General features: G+C 45.1%; 1 protein-coding gene across 2 annotated transcripts in view; it reads left to right on the forward strand.

The window, feature by feature from the left end:
* The window catches only part of LOC142301813 (nucleoporin NUP35-like), a 41,801-nt gene that overhangs the window by 7,120 nt on the left and 19,637 nt on the right, over positions 1-15,044 (forward strand). For both annotated transcript variants that reach the window (XM_075342841.1, XM_075342842.1), the window contains exons 2-4: positions 4,032-4,190; positions 5,795-5,922; positions 9,977-10,025. In XM_075342841.1, the coding sequence (XP_075198956.1) occupies positions 4,032-4,190; positions 5,795-5,922; positions 9,977-10,025 (336 nt within the window). The remainder of the gene's footprint in view (positions 1-4,031; positions 4,191-5,794; positions 5,923-9,976; positions 10,026-15,044) is intronic.

The raw sequence follows: 15,044 nt of genomic DNA on the forward strand, positions 1-15,044 counted from the left end.
TGTTTCAGCACTCCCCTCCTTTATAAGGGACACATCTGACTTGCTCATGAAAATCCAGGATATCTCGGTAGAGGGTGAGTTTTATCTAGCTTCAATAGATGTGGAGTCACTGTATAGTTCTATCCCACATGAGAAGGGTCTAAAGGCTGTAAACCATTTCCTCCGATCCAGAGCAACCTTCCTCTGGGACCACAATAATTTTTTAATGGACTTACTTGATTTCGTTTTAACACACAACTACTTTTTGTTTGACAGTAAGTACTTCCATCAGCTCAGGGGCACTGCGATGGGGAGCTCATGTGCTCCCTCGTACGCAAATTTGTTCCTGGGCTGGTGGGAGGAAACTGTCATTTTTGGTATGGATACACCATGGTGGGTGGCCCTCATTTTATATTGGGGAAGATTTATTGATGACGTTTTAGTCATCTGGGTGGGTACCCAGCATGAGTTTCAAGAATTTATGAGATGTATCAATGTTAATGATATTAACTTGAGGTTCACTTACGAAATCCACAAGTCACATCTATCATTTTTAGATGTTGAAATTTGTGTTGAGGGTAACGGATCATTGTCAACTAAGACCTATAGAAAACCTACCTCCACAAATAGCTTACTTCGGTGGGACAGCTTTCACCCTACTCCCCTGAAGAAAGGTATACCTAAAGGTGAATACCTCCGAGTGAGGAAGAATTGCTCAAGTGATCAAGACTTTTTTGAGCAATCAAGGGACCTTAGAAAATGTTTTCAGGGAAAGAGGCTATCCTCACCAGGTACTCCATGGTGCATTCCAACATGCCCTAGGTCAAGAACGTAGTTCTCTGTTACAAGTAAATAATAGACGGAAGACCGATGGTGACCTGATAAGAATTATAGGTACATATGATGATCAATCAGAGAAAATATTCCAGATTCTACGGAAACATTGGGGGATCCTGAGGGCAGATCCTGATCTTGCAGATGTCTTACCTCCTCGACCTATGGTCACTTTTAGAAAAGGAGGCTCGATTAGGGATCAGTTAGTGCACAACCACTACAGTCGACCTACACCTGCCGGTACATGGTTGGATCGTAGACCTATAGGCACATTTCAATGTGGTGGCTGTAAATACTGTGACTGGTTGATGCAATGTAAATCAGTTACTAGTGCGAGCACTGGACGGGAATGTTATCTCAGAGACTTCGCAAATTGTAAAAGTGAGGGCCTGGTATACCTGGCAACGTGTGATTCCCTCGTGATTATGTGGGAAAAACCAGGAGGGAATTAAGAAGACGGCTAGGGAAACATGTTGGTGATATTAAACATAAAAGAGAGACCCCTGACACGTGTGGGATATCCATCAAGGTAATATAAAATCTGTGCGCTTCGGGGTGTTGGAAATAAGACCTAGCCCAAGAGGAGGAGACTGGGATAACAGGATTTTGAGGAAGGAGAGCCAGTGGATCTTTCGATTAAAAACCCAAACTCCGAATGGCCTCAATGAAAAATTGAATTATATACCGTTTATTTGAGTGGACCTGCAGTTTAGGTTCCACTAGAGTGTTTGACATCTGATTTCCAGTAAGAAACAGCCAAGTATATTACCCCGTAAATGGGGGGAAGAAAATGACTCTGTGCATATGGTATGGAGTAGAACTACATCATCAAAACATTTTTAGGGTAATTTATTGTGGGTAGATTCATATCATCGATTAATTGGATGGATATTAGTATGAAATCATCTACATGGACACTTTTTGACCATGTGGATCGTCATTATGAAGTGACATTGGGAAGGTGATTCCATATAGCAATAATGTATACAGTATACTGCCTATTGTAAAAATAAAAAAAATAAGAAATATAAAAAAATAAAAAATATGAAATGGAATCGAATAAAACAATATTTTATCAAATAATGAAATGAGAATCATAATGGCTATATTTATTAGATAAAGTAATCCTCTTATAAGCAGGCTATATATATATATATATATATATATATATATATATATATATATATATATATATATATATATATAATATATATATATATATGAAGAAGAGCGTTTTTGAATGTAACTGTGACGTTTTTTATATATGTATTCTGCCCTTGTATTCAGAATATTCATGAATATTGGCGCTATGCCGTGTTCCAAAAAGAAGTTGATTGGTTGGTATGCTGATCGCAAGTAATATGTGGATTTGGACACTATAGTTGTATTGCGCTTCCTGGTTTGGTCTGCGCATGCGCGGTGACATGGCACGACGTTGTAATAACATGTTAAGGCTGGTTGCCGTGGCAGCACGTCCAGGCATGCGCAGTAACGGCTTTATCTGCGCAATCGCGGCAACATGAGGAAATAAGGAAACGGATGTTTGATTTGGTTACCAGGATACTGTTTCCGGGTATGCGCAGTCTGGCCTTACACGCTCTAGCGTTTAAAACTAACAGAGCATGCGCAATAGAATTTTATAGACAGAAGCCTGCCCTGCATTTAGCGATCTAGTATCCCAAGAATGGATGACATGATCTATTTAAACTGACGCCTTGATGGCGGCAGCCACTACCATACGAGATTGTCATCATTGAATGGTCGTCATTCCCTTTCCCCCTGGGCCTCCTGATGAACCAGACTAGAGGGCGGAGAAACGCGTCGAGGCAGTGCGGATGCACTATAAGAAGGGAAGTGATTTAAGAAATTAATCAAAAAAATATGACATCTATTCATTAATATTTGGTTGATATGCTGGCATTCTCCAGGATATCATGACAATTCTATGCATTTATATGTATGCATTTGGTCTGGTTTGGACTTTTCTGTAATTTATGTATTCCTATGGTTGTTAATTAACAGAGAATAGACTTTGTATACATTATTTGGATATAGTTTTTTTTTGTCTCAGGTGTATATATATATTTGAGAACTCAATAAGTCCAACCATAAATCAAAATACTGCATAGATCATAATTTATTCTTATATGATAGGGTAAATTATTAGGGGAAGTGAAGGATAGCCGTCGAGGAACGGGGACGCCCAGCTACGTTAAGGCGTCATACACTCCGTTGGTAGGTAGGGGTCAGCTGTAGTTCAATAATAGGGCTGGGCTACAGAAATTATAGTGTGAGATCCCATACTTTGACCCCTACCATCAATTGTATATACTTTATCAACTTTGGTACGGTTTTTGTCCCCTGGTATATTTATTCTTCCCTATGATAATTGTGTGTAAGGGTGAATCACCTGGGAAATTTTAATAATTAAGAAATAAAGAGAAATTTTAAAGGGATTTGTTTTTTTTTGTTTTTTTCACGTTAATTAATTTTTGACTATCTCGTTACGATTTGAGCAGTTAGCATTTGACACACACCCCATGCCCAGATAAGGGAGCAAAATTTTAAAATTACATTTACTGATGGGTTTAGTTTTATTTCCCCCTGTTTTGTCATCTACTGTAGTCATAGGCGATGGGGGAATATGGTGAGATATTACCCAGCTATTAAGAGGTGGAGGAGGTGGTTTATTTTTCCTCTTTTTAATTTTCCCTTATACATGTCACTATACAGGAAAGAATGTTTCCTAATTTTTTTTTTTCCTGTAAATTCCATTTCATCTTCAGGTTTGTAGGGTATTTTTCCGTCTGTAAAAGTGGTGTAACATACTGACAACATTGTTCTCAGCAGCGACCCGGGAATCAGAAATGCATGCAGGCATCTTTCCCCATGCTGTTCCAATTCTATTTGAACGCTATTTTTTTTTTTTTGTTTTTTTTTTTTCTTTACTGCAACCCCAGCCCTTCTGGTAGGATATTCCGGAAAAAATGCTCGAGTTTCTCATTGATTTTCATTAAAAGAGGGCGATAACCATAAAAAAAGCACTAATTTCATCTGACTAACAGGTTTATAAGGCTAGTCTGAAGGAAATTTTCCTCCCAAAAAAAATATATTGGTGCTGAATACTTAAGTTTTAATTATGAGCGGCTAAAAAAAATATATATTCCTATATGAGGCTTTGTATACACTTGTATTCTGATCCTTTCTTATTTCTTCAGGTGGAGAATCAATGATAATGGGCTCACCAACCTCTCCAAAACCAGGTGCCAGTGCCCAGTTTCTACCTGGTTTTCTAATGGGTGATCTTCCAGCTCCTGTAACCCCACAGCCACGGCCGTCATTGTCTTTTATGGAATCCCGCTCGCCAATGCTAGGAGGTAATACGTGTGGGGAGAATAGCTAATTACTTTACTGCTAAGGGTACCATCTCACTAAATGACGTACCAGCGATTCCGGCCACGATTTGACCTGTCAGGATCGCTGGTGCGTCGCTACATGGTCGCTGGTGAGCTGTCAATCAAGCGGATCTCACCAGCGACTCTGCACTTGGTAACCAAGGTACACATCGGGTTACTAAGCAAAGTGCTTTGCTTAGTTACCCGATATTTACCCTGGTGTCGTGTGCAGGGAGCCAGCGCTAGCAGCCTGTAAGCTTGTATGCTGGTAACCAGGATAAATATTGGGTAACCAAGCAAAGCGCTTTGCTTGGTTACCCGATATTTAGCTTGGTTACCAGCGTACACCACTTAGCGCTGGCTCCCTGCATACGTAGCCAGGGTAAATATCGGGTTACTAAGCAAAACGCTTTGCTTAGTAACCCGATATTACCTTGGTTACCAGCATACACTGCTTACAGAGAGTCGGTGCTCGTTGGTCTCAAACGAGCAAAAAATGAACCAGAACTGTGTGTAACGATCAGCGATTTCACAGCAGGGACCAGGTCGCTGCTCAGTGTCACACACAGCGAGATCGCTAATGAGGTCACTGGTACGTCACAAAACCTGTGACTCCGCAGCGATCTCGCTATGTGAGAAATACCACTAAGTGTTATGTATGAAGCGAGAGATAATTAATCCAATTTTCACTCTGGGTGCAACACATTGCAACAATAAAGGTTCGGATGACACTGTTTTCAGAAAACAAATAGCCATGTAAATAGCTTGGGGGGAAGGATTGTTCTTACAGATTCTCTTTTAAAGGTCAATGAAAAAATATTGTTCAAAAATTGAAATAAAAAAGCCAAAAGTTACGTCTGGTATCTCAGCAACAAAAGTTATTGTTCTAAAGAAAAAAAAAAAATCTTAAACATTACTAGAAGTGTTTTGTGTACCGCCAAATTGTGCCATTGTCCTGCAGCTAACGAGCCCTCACATCTGTTCACCAGCGGAATACTTATTAGGGTCCGTGTCCACGATCAGAACCGGCTGCATCCTGGACATGGTGGTGAGTCCTGACCTGTGGGGTTGCGAGTCTCCTCCACAGGAGACTGCAGGTGCCTGTGCCCACAATTGGGGCTCTGGCAGCTGCGGTCTCTCGCTTGTGTTCGCCCTACGGAAGACACGTGCGACTCCACAGCAAAGAATTGACATGCTGCGCTCAGGAAAACTGCACCGCAGGTCAGTGTTTGCTGCTGGCAGTACACCCACAGTGGGCATGGGATTTCTAGAAATCTCATCCACTATGTACTGTACACCGCAGCGTTTTGGACGCAGCTGAAGGATGCTGCATTCAAAACGCTGCTAACACTAAACGTGGGCACGCACCCTTAGACAAAAGGTTCAAAATGAGCACTAGTGATTAATGATGGGTCAACATCTGGGACCCATACTGATACGGAGAATGCCAGTGTGTGGGACCCAAGTGGCTGAGAGCGCTGTTCTGCAGGGAGACGTAGGTGTTAGACCCGTAGGGTGTGAACGAATAGTCATGACTAACAATGCTTCGCTTTTTGTTTTGTTTTGTTTTTTCCATGCATCTTTAGGTGGGTCTCTTCCTCAGTCAGTGGTTCCTTCTCATAAAGATAAGAGTGGAGCGCCCCCTGTTGGAAGCATATACGATGACCTTTTTCTTTCCGGTCTTAACACTACCCCTTTAAGTTCTAGAAAGTCGGTAAAGTATTTTCTTTTATTTGACTGTTTTTGTTTTGACCACTGAGCTGGACATTAACTAATCAGATTCCTATAATCTGTGTAACTGGTTGTCCCCTCCACTATTATTTCATATTAGGAAATTTTATAATTTATTCCCAGTAATATAGTTTTCTTTATGGATGAATATATTCAGTAACTATTGTCCAAACCATGGGTGATTATCTATGGATCCCCTGACCTTTCTAGGTGTCTGTGTCTGTCTCTGTGTCTGTCTCTGTGTCTGTGTCTGTCTCTGTGTCTGTCTCTGTGTCTGTCTCTGTGTCTGTCTCTGTGTCTGTCTCTGTGTCTGTCTCTGTGTCTGTGTCTGTGTCTGTGTCTGTGTCTGTGTCTGTGTCTGTGTCTGTCTCTGTGTCTGTCTCTGTGTCTGTCTCTGTGTCTGTCTCTGTGTCTGTCTCTGTGTCTGTCTCTGTGTCTGTCTCTGTGTCTGTCTCTGTGTCTGTCTCTGTGTCTGTCTCTGTGTCTGTCTCTGTGTCTGTCTCTGTGTCTGTCTCTGTGTCTGTCTCTGTGTCTGTCTCTGTGTCTGTCTCTGTGTCTGTCTCTGTGTCTGTCTCTGTGTCTGTGTCTGTGTCTGTGTCTGTCTCTGTGTCTGTCTCTGTGTCTGTCTCTGTGTCTGTCTCTGTGTCTGTCTCTGTGTCTGTCTCTGTGTCTGTCTCTGTGTCTGTCTCTGTGTCTGTCTCTGTGTCTGTCTCTGTGTCTGTCTCTGTGTCTGTCTCTGTGTCTGTCTCTGTGTCTGTCTCTGTGTCTGTCTCTGTGTCTGTCTCTGTGTCTGTCTCTGTGTCTGTCTCTGTGTCTGTCTCTGTGTCTGTCTCTGTGTCTGTCTCTGTGTCTGTCTCTGTGTCTGTCTCTGTGTCTGTCTCTGTGTCTGTCTCTGTGTCTGTCTCTGTGTCTGTCTCTGTGTCTGTCTCTGTGTCTGTGTCTGTGTCTGTGTCTGTGTCTGTGTCTGTGTCTGTGTCTGTGTCTGTGTCTGTGTCTGTCTCTGTGTCTGTCTCTGTCTCTGTCTCTGTCTCTGTCTCTGTCTCTGTCTCTGTCTCTGTCTCTGTCTCTGTCTCTGTCTCTGTCTCTGTCTCTGTCTGTTATATTATTATGCATGCATGCCACCAGCAATGTTAAGCCGCTGCCAGAGGGAAAAAATGCACAGTGGTCATTTACTGGCCTATTAAGACAGGCTCTTACAATGCACAAGGAATATTGGGTAATAGATCGCTTTGTGCGTATAGGCTGCCGGTGTTTTCAGCATATAAAGAGAAGGTATGCACACCAGTGACAGTGCAAGGGGTAAATGTAAAGCAGAAACTGCTGTATGAATACGGACATGAAAAAAATCCAATAGCTATATGTGAAAATGAAAATATGACAATGGAATCTGCATTACTGCCATGAACTTTAAGAATAAGGAGAAATTTTCACATATAGCTATTGTATTTTTCATGCCTGTAGTCACACAGCAGTTTCTGCTTTACATGTATTCCCCTTACATAGTCACTGGTGTGCAGCCCTTCTCTCTATATAGTGGTGTTTTCAGCAGCACATTTCCTGATCTGCTGCTGAGGACGATGATTTATAAACTAGGTTCAAAATCATTTCACCCTACGAACAAACATTTTGCTAATTTGTTGAATGATTTGTGGCAATCTTGCACTGACCGATCAGAGAAAAGCCTTCTCAATAATGGTGTAGTGTAAATTCACCCAAATGCACTAGATAGACATAGGTACAGCCCATTAACCCTAGAACGTGCAACCATAGAAATCTACAATAGAAAACAAGTAACCTAGCAGGCCTGCGAGGCCCCAGGTATGCGTTCTAGGGTTAATAAAGCAAAGCCCTGATCTTGTTTAGACTTGTTGCACACTGAATTAATTGGGACAATTTAAAGAGAACTTTCCAAACATGTCGTATCTTTATTGTATGCAAAATGAGGCATTTTATCTCTGCAAAGGTGGAACAGCTTTGGTGAAAAACCCATACCCTAAATACTTCCCCCTCCATCATGCGTCACTAGAGCAGGTCTGAGATGACATCAGGTTAGCTGGAGTAGCTACGGATTGCATGGTGGAATTAATTCCTTAATTCCCCTTGCATAGTCACTGGTGTGCATACCTTCTCTCCATATAGTGAAGTTTTTTTAGGGTTTTTGCACCCAGTTCAGACTTGGCATGGTGTTCCAGACGTTATTTCTTAATTGTTTGTAGTCTTTCGTTTGTGAACCCTCCCCACCCACACCTATTGCCAGTCCACATTATACATATATAGCCTGGGTCTCAGCTTCCCATACACGGTAAGTTTTTTTAACTGCAAGAGAGGACACACATTAGCTAGGGACCCTAATGTAAGAGAATACCGTGGCGTAGTGTTGGGGCTCTGTTGCATTGATCAATTCAATAGCTACATTTCTCTTTATTCTTAAGTTCATGGCAGTAATGCAGATTCCCTTGTCGTATTTTCATTCTTACATATAGCTATTGTATTTTTCATGCCAGTATTCACACAGCAGTTTCTGCTTTAGGCTGGGGCCACACGGGCACTACTGCGATCCACTTGCATGAGACTCGGCTCGTGCTGGCAGTACAGCAGAGCCGAGTCTCATGCTTGTGTCCTTGCAACTGAGGTCCGTTCGTGCGAGCAGACCTCAGCTGCGGGGGGCGGGCCGGCACTCAAGAGGGGAGGGAGGGATTTCTCTCCCTCTCGCCTGTGTAGCCGGCTATAGACATTCTCGCTCTGCACGCACGGTACACCAGTGTACCGCGAGTGCAGTGCGATTTTTCTCTCGCCCCATTCACTTGAATGGGTGCGAGAGAAAGAGTCTCGGATTAGGCTAGTTTCACACTACGTCTTTTTAACATCCGCTGAAAACGTTTTTTTTAGCGGAAGTACGGATCCTGCTTTTACAGCAAATAACGTATGCAAACGCATATGTTATTTTGCAGGATCCTGCACTGGATGTTTAGGGGCGGGCATTGGAGTCATGTGATCGGGAGTGAGGGGAACTAGACTGGGAGCCGGCTTCTGACAGCTGCAGACGCTGGTAACCAAGGTAAACATCGGCCTTGGATACCCGATATTTATCTTTGTTACGAGTGTCTGCAGCTGCTAGGAGCAGGGCTGCCTGCACACGTAACCAACGTAAACATCGGGTAACTAAGAGAAGTGGTTACGCGATATTTACCTTGGTTACGAGTGTCCGCAGCTCTCAGGTGGGGGAGAGAGGAAGGAGAGAGGAAGGAGAGAGGAAGGAGAGAGGAAGGAGAGAGGAAGGAGAGAGGAAGGAGAGAGGAAGGAGAGAGGAAGGAGAGAGGAAGGAGAGAGGAAGGAGAGAGGAAGGAGAGAGGGATAGATATATATCACGCGAGACTGGTTCTGGGCATGCTCAGTACAAAAGCAGGATCCTGTCTATCAGCATGCCAGCGTTCACCTGCGTTTGCGTGCGTTATAGTCAGGATCCAGAAATTTGCAGTATTTGGACGGAGCTCAAAAACGCTACAAGTAGCGTTTTTGAAACATGTTAAAAAACTGCAAGTCACTGGATCCTCACTATAACGCACGCAAACGCAGGTGAACGGATGTTAACGCGAGTCCATTGCAAATGCATTGAAATGAAAACGCATTTGCACTGGATCCGCTTGTCCGCTAAAATAACGTTAAGGACGGATGTTAAAAAGACGTAGTGTGAAACCAGCCTTACAATCGCAGCATGCTGCGATTGTTTTCTCAGTCCGATTAGGGCTGAGAAAATAATCGCCCATGTGTGCTGACACACAGGCTAGAATTGGTCCGAGGGGAATGCGATGTTTTATCGCACTCCACTCGCACCGATTTTCTCGCCGTGTGGCTTAGCCCTTACAGTTCCAAACATGTCATATCTTTATTGTATGCAACATGAGGCATACCCTAAATACTTCCCCCTCCATCATGTGCCACTGGAGCAGGTCTGAGATGACATCAGATTAGCGGGAGTAGCTCTGGATTACATGATGGACTGTTCCTTAATGTTTTATTTTTGTTTTAAATTGCAGATGACTTTCACTGCAGGAATTCAGTCAACTCCATCAACTCCATACGCAGGTAAATTACAGCCCCAAAATACAAGATATAACTGTTCTGGGTACAGAGGACCTCCTGGATTAAATGAGTTTTCCACTACTTGGACAACCCCTTCTTAATCAATATGTTGCCCCACTTATAAAATAACTGCTAGTATCTCCTCTAGTGCAGGCGCTATTCCTGCGGTGTCGGTATGACATTGGCTGCAGGGGTGTCACGAGCTCTGCGAGGTCCAGTACCAACACTGCGAGATCGGCACTTGCATCGGAGGGGACTGTAGATAGTAACACAGCTGCGGAGTTAAAGTGCGCTTCTAGTTATTTAAAGCACTTAAGGTTGTGAAATAATATTGAGCTTGGCCACCTGGGTACAACAGCAGCTTTCCATTGGACACCTCTCTGCTGTGTACAGGATCTGGTCACACACTACGAACTTCTGCAATCTCACTTGACCTCCTTTTTCCGTCAATACCATCCGCTCATCCAACTATACATTGTTCTCAAAAGGGTGATGGAAATAAGTTACCAAAACACTGTGTGCAGAATTATTAGGCAAATTACTATTTTGATCACGATACTTTTTATACATGTTGTCCTACTCCAAGCTGTATAGGCTTGAGAGGCAACTACCAATTAAGTAAATCAGGTGATGTGCATCTCTGTAATGAGGGGTGTGGTGTAATGACATCAACACTCTATATAAGTGGTGCATACTTGTTAGACAACTTCCTTTCCTTTAGCAAAATGGGTCAAAAGAGAGATTTGACTGGCTCTGAAAAGTGGTAAGTAGCAGATGGGGTCAGATCAAGGAAACAAAAAATCCTAAAACATAACATTTATTAGATATACAGATAAAAGGGTGGACTGCCACCATAAAAGAATAAAATGTTTGTCAAGGGCGGCACCTGCGGCTGGGCGTTCTTCCCTGCCGGACTTTATTTGGGTCCGTCCTATGGGGCAATTTTGATTATATATCAGTCTGGTATGATTACTGATACGATGACTTGTACCCTGAAAAGACTCCCCTGATGATAATCCTTTGAAACGCGTCGGGAGGTACCTTGGTATGGTTTGAGCGAAGTAAAGGTATTTATGCAAGACCTACATGGGGTCACCTGACTTTGAGCCATACCATCATATGCCCTTTTGAAAATACGGTAAGGCCGTTTTTTCTATTTGTATGGTTGCCAATTATTGTTTGATCTTGATGAAGCAACCATCCCAGCTGTTATTACTTATACAGGTTTGAGTGTGACTTACATTCATACCTCTTGTAGTGTGTGCCTTATATATATACTGTTTGGGGGCTGTTAGTTTACATTCTGCAGCCCTTGACAAACATTTTATTCTTTTATGGTGGCAGTCCACCCTTTTATCTGTATATCTAATAAATGTTATGTTTTAGGATTTTTTGTTTCCTTGATCTGACCCCATCTGCTACTTACCATTTCTGAACAGGGGGATTTCAATAAGGTTATTGCTATTTCTGGCTCTGAAAAGTCCAAAATTGTGAGATGTCTTGCAGAGGGATGCAGCAGTCTTGAAATTGCCAAACTTTTGAAGCGTGATCACCGAAAAATCAAGCGTTTCATGGCAAATAGCCAACAGGGTCGCAAGAAGCGTGTTGGGCAAAAAAAAAAAGCAAAATAACTGCCCATAAATTGAGGAAAATCGAGCATGAATCTGCCAAGATGCCATTTGCCACCAGTTTGGCCATATTTCAGAGCTGCAACGTTACTGGAGTATCAAAAAGCACAAGGTGTGCCATACTCAGGGACATGGCCAAGGTAAGGAAGGCTGAAAAACCACCACCTTTGAACAAGAAACATAAGATAAAATGTCAAGACTGGGCCAAGAAATATCTTAAGACTGATTTTTTTCAAAGGTTTTATGGACTGATTAAATGAGAGTGACTCTTGATAGGCCAGATGGATGGGCCAGAGGCTGGGTCAGTAAAGGACAGAGAGCTCCACTCCGACTCAGACGCCAGCAAGGTGGAGGTGGGCTACTGGTATGGGATGGGATCATCAAAGATGAACTTGTGGGACCTTTTCGGGTTGAGGATGGAGTGAAGCTCAACTCCCAGACTTACTGCCAGTTTCTGGAAGACAACTTCTTCAAGCAGTGGTACAGGAACAAGTCGGTATCATTCACGAAAAACATGATTTTCATGCAGGATAATGCTCCATCACATGCATCCAACTACTCCACAGCATGGCTGGCCAGTAAAGGTCTAAAAGATGATAAAATAATGACATGGCCTGTTTGTTCACCTGATCTGAACCCCGTAGAGAACCTGTGGTCCCTCAAATGTGAGATCTACAGGGAGGGAAAACAATACACCTCTCGGAACAGTGTCTGGGAGGCTGTGGTGGCTGCTGCACGCAATGTTGATCGTAAACAGATCAAGCAACTGACAGAATCTATGGATGGTAGGCTGTTGAGTGTCATCATAAAGAAAGGTGGCTATATTGGTCACTATTTTTTGGGGGTTTTGTTTTTGCATGTCAGAAATGTTTATTTCTCTGACGCCTCATTGGCGGACACAGGACCATGGGTGTTATGCTGCCTATCCATAGGAGGACACTAAGTAGATGCAAAAGACATTAGCTCCTCCTCTGCAGTATACACCCCCTGGCCGGTCCAGGCAACCTCAGTTTTAGCTTAGTGTCTGTAGGAGGCACATCCTGTCAAGGTTTTGTTATTTTTTTTGAGGGCGACTGTTTCCCCAAGGGACTGATCTCCCAATACCATCAACGGGTGGGAACGCGGAGTGTCGCCTCCACGTACCCCCTCCTGCGACGCTAGATCCTGGGCTGCCTTTTACTGGACGACGGGTCCCACAGACACCGATTTTCCAGAGCCCAGGGCAGAGGCACAATTCCTCAGCTCCTCTTTGCAGGCTCTGAGTTGATACATTGCACCTGTGTGGCCGGACACAGCAAGCTGACTCTGCTATTCCACTGCCTGGACTGAGGCAGTGTTAAGGTGAGATCCCCCCCCTGACTGGTTTCCCAGACAAAGGGAGAAAGACGGTGCAGGGAAGGCCCCCAGGACTGCTGAATTTACAGTCTTTATTCCCACCATAGCTGCGTGCTGGCTGCAGGAGGGGAAAGTCCCTTGCTGATTGCAGGGAACCCTGCAGAGATAATCTACTGGTGGCGGGGGGAGGGCTCCCAGGGCTCATGAACTCAGTGTTTATTCCCTCTAGCTGCGTGCTGGCTGGAGGAGGGGGAGTCCCTTGCTGATTGCAGGGAATCCTGCAGAGATAATCTACCAGTGGCGAGCTGTGTGCTGACTGGAGGGAGTGGGAGAAAAACTGTCACAGAAGCTACCTTCCCGCCGTTTTTTTACTACCGACAGCAGGGGGCACACTGACTTCTTCTTGGCGCTCTTTTAGCGCTAAGCCCTGCCCCCCCGTGGGCCGCGATAAGCCCCCTCCCCCCCAGGAAAGCGCGCGAAGTTCTCCACAGAGCGGGCTTACTCCTTCCTGAGGACGCAGGGCCATCGGCTGATTCTGGTGAGGTACACCGAAGCAAATACAATCCTTGCTTCCCACTGCTTCACTTGTAGCTCTGCATATCATTGCTCCCCCTCCTGGCATACTCCTATTAGGAACATGCAGAATTCTAAGGGTACTAAGAGTGCTAAGGCTCACATAATCTATTATTCAGCCTGCACTGCCTGCCACACTGAGCTACCACGTAAACACACCTCTTCTCTCTGTGAGTCCTGTGCCCCTATAGCCCCCCCAAGACCACCCCCGCCGCCGCAACAGTCAGCCCAGAGCCTAGGGCTCCCAGCCCACTGGAATGGGCACAGTTTCTGTCCCAATCCATGGAAAAACTCACAGAACCTGGTGCTGGCTATGCAATGTCGTCCTCCACACCCTTCTGGGCCCCTGGACGGAACGCAGCCTGAGGATACCCCTATGGAGGGGCCTTCTGAGGTAATCCGGGCCCATGCTTCACCGGTTGCAGGGATCAGAAAAAGCGCACACGGCCGGGTGTCTCCAGCACTCTCTCATGGCCCCCATGGCTCTCCCTCGGGAGCACACAGGGCAGGCTCTCCCACACGCTCCATGGCTTCTGAAGAGCCGGAGGAGGGAGAATGCTGTTTGTACCAGGATGATTCCTTGGTTTCACCCTCCCCAGATGATCAAACTGCTGCTATAAGGGAGTCTATATTGCAATCAACCAAACTCTGCATGTGGAGGATCCCCCATCCACTACCACTCTCGCCCTCTCACCCAGAGTTTCAGGATATCCTCACAAAGCAAAGGGACAGGCGCTTCGGTAACCGTAAACTCATGGAGTCCCGGTACCCTTTTGCCTCACCTGCCCCTAGGGGCTGGGCCGATCCGTCCTCGGTCCACCCCCTCCCAGTCTCCTGCCTTGCCACAAAGACGCTCCTGTCTTTTACCCTATGGTTCCTCCATCAAGGACCCGACAGACAGGTAGAACACCTCACCCGCTCTGCCTTCGAGGCTGCGGGTTCCTCCCTCTCGCCCTCCTTTGCCTCTGTGTGTGTCGCAAAGGCGATCTCGGTCTGGGCAGAATCTCTTAACACTTCGCTTGAGGAATCCCAGTTCCCTCATACCTTCACAGAGGTAATAGCTCAAATTGCCGCAGCGGTGGAGTACCTCATGCAGGCCTCCATTGACGCTGCTACCTGCGGAGCTTTTTGCCGCCTCAAATACCATAGCCATCCGTAGAGCTCTCTGGCTCCGACAATTGCGAGCGGACTCTGCCTCCAAGAAGTCTCTCACGGGCCTTCCCTTTTTTCCAGACCGATTGTTTGGCGAACGTCTGGACAAGCTCATTTCTGACGCCACGGGAGGAAAGAGTACCTCCCTCCCCCAGCTGAAGTCCAGGACGACCTTCACCAGACGTCCACAGTCCTCGTTCCGCTCCTTTTGGAACTCATTTGGTTGGTCGACATCCCGCTCTGCACCCGCCACTAGCCGTGGACTACGTAGGGACCGACCTTCTCAGCACTCCCTGAAACCCACTTCGTCATGGCAGCCTAGGCCGAAACAGTC

This window comes from Anomaloglossus baeobatrachus, chromosome 4 (assembly GCF_048569485.1).
Source record: "Anomaloglossus baeobatrachus isolate aAnoBae1 chromosome 4, aAnoBae1.hap1, whole genome shotgun sequence".
In the NCBI taxonomy this organism is placed as follows: domain Eukaryota; kingdom Metazoa; phylum Chordata; class Amphibia; order Anura; family Aromobatidae; genus Anomaloglossus; species Anomaloglossus baeobatrachus.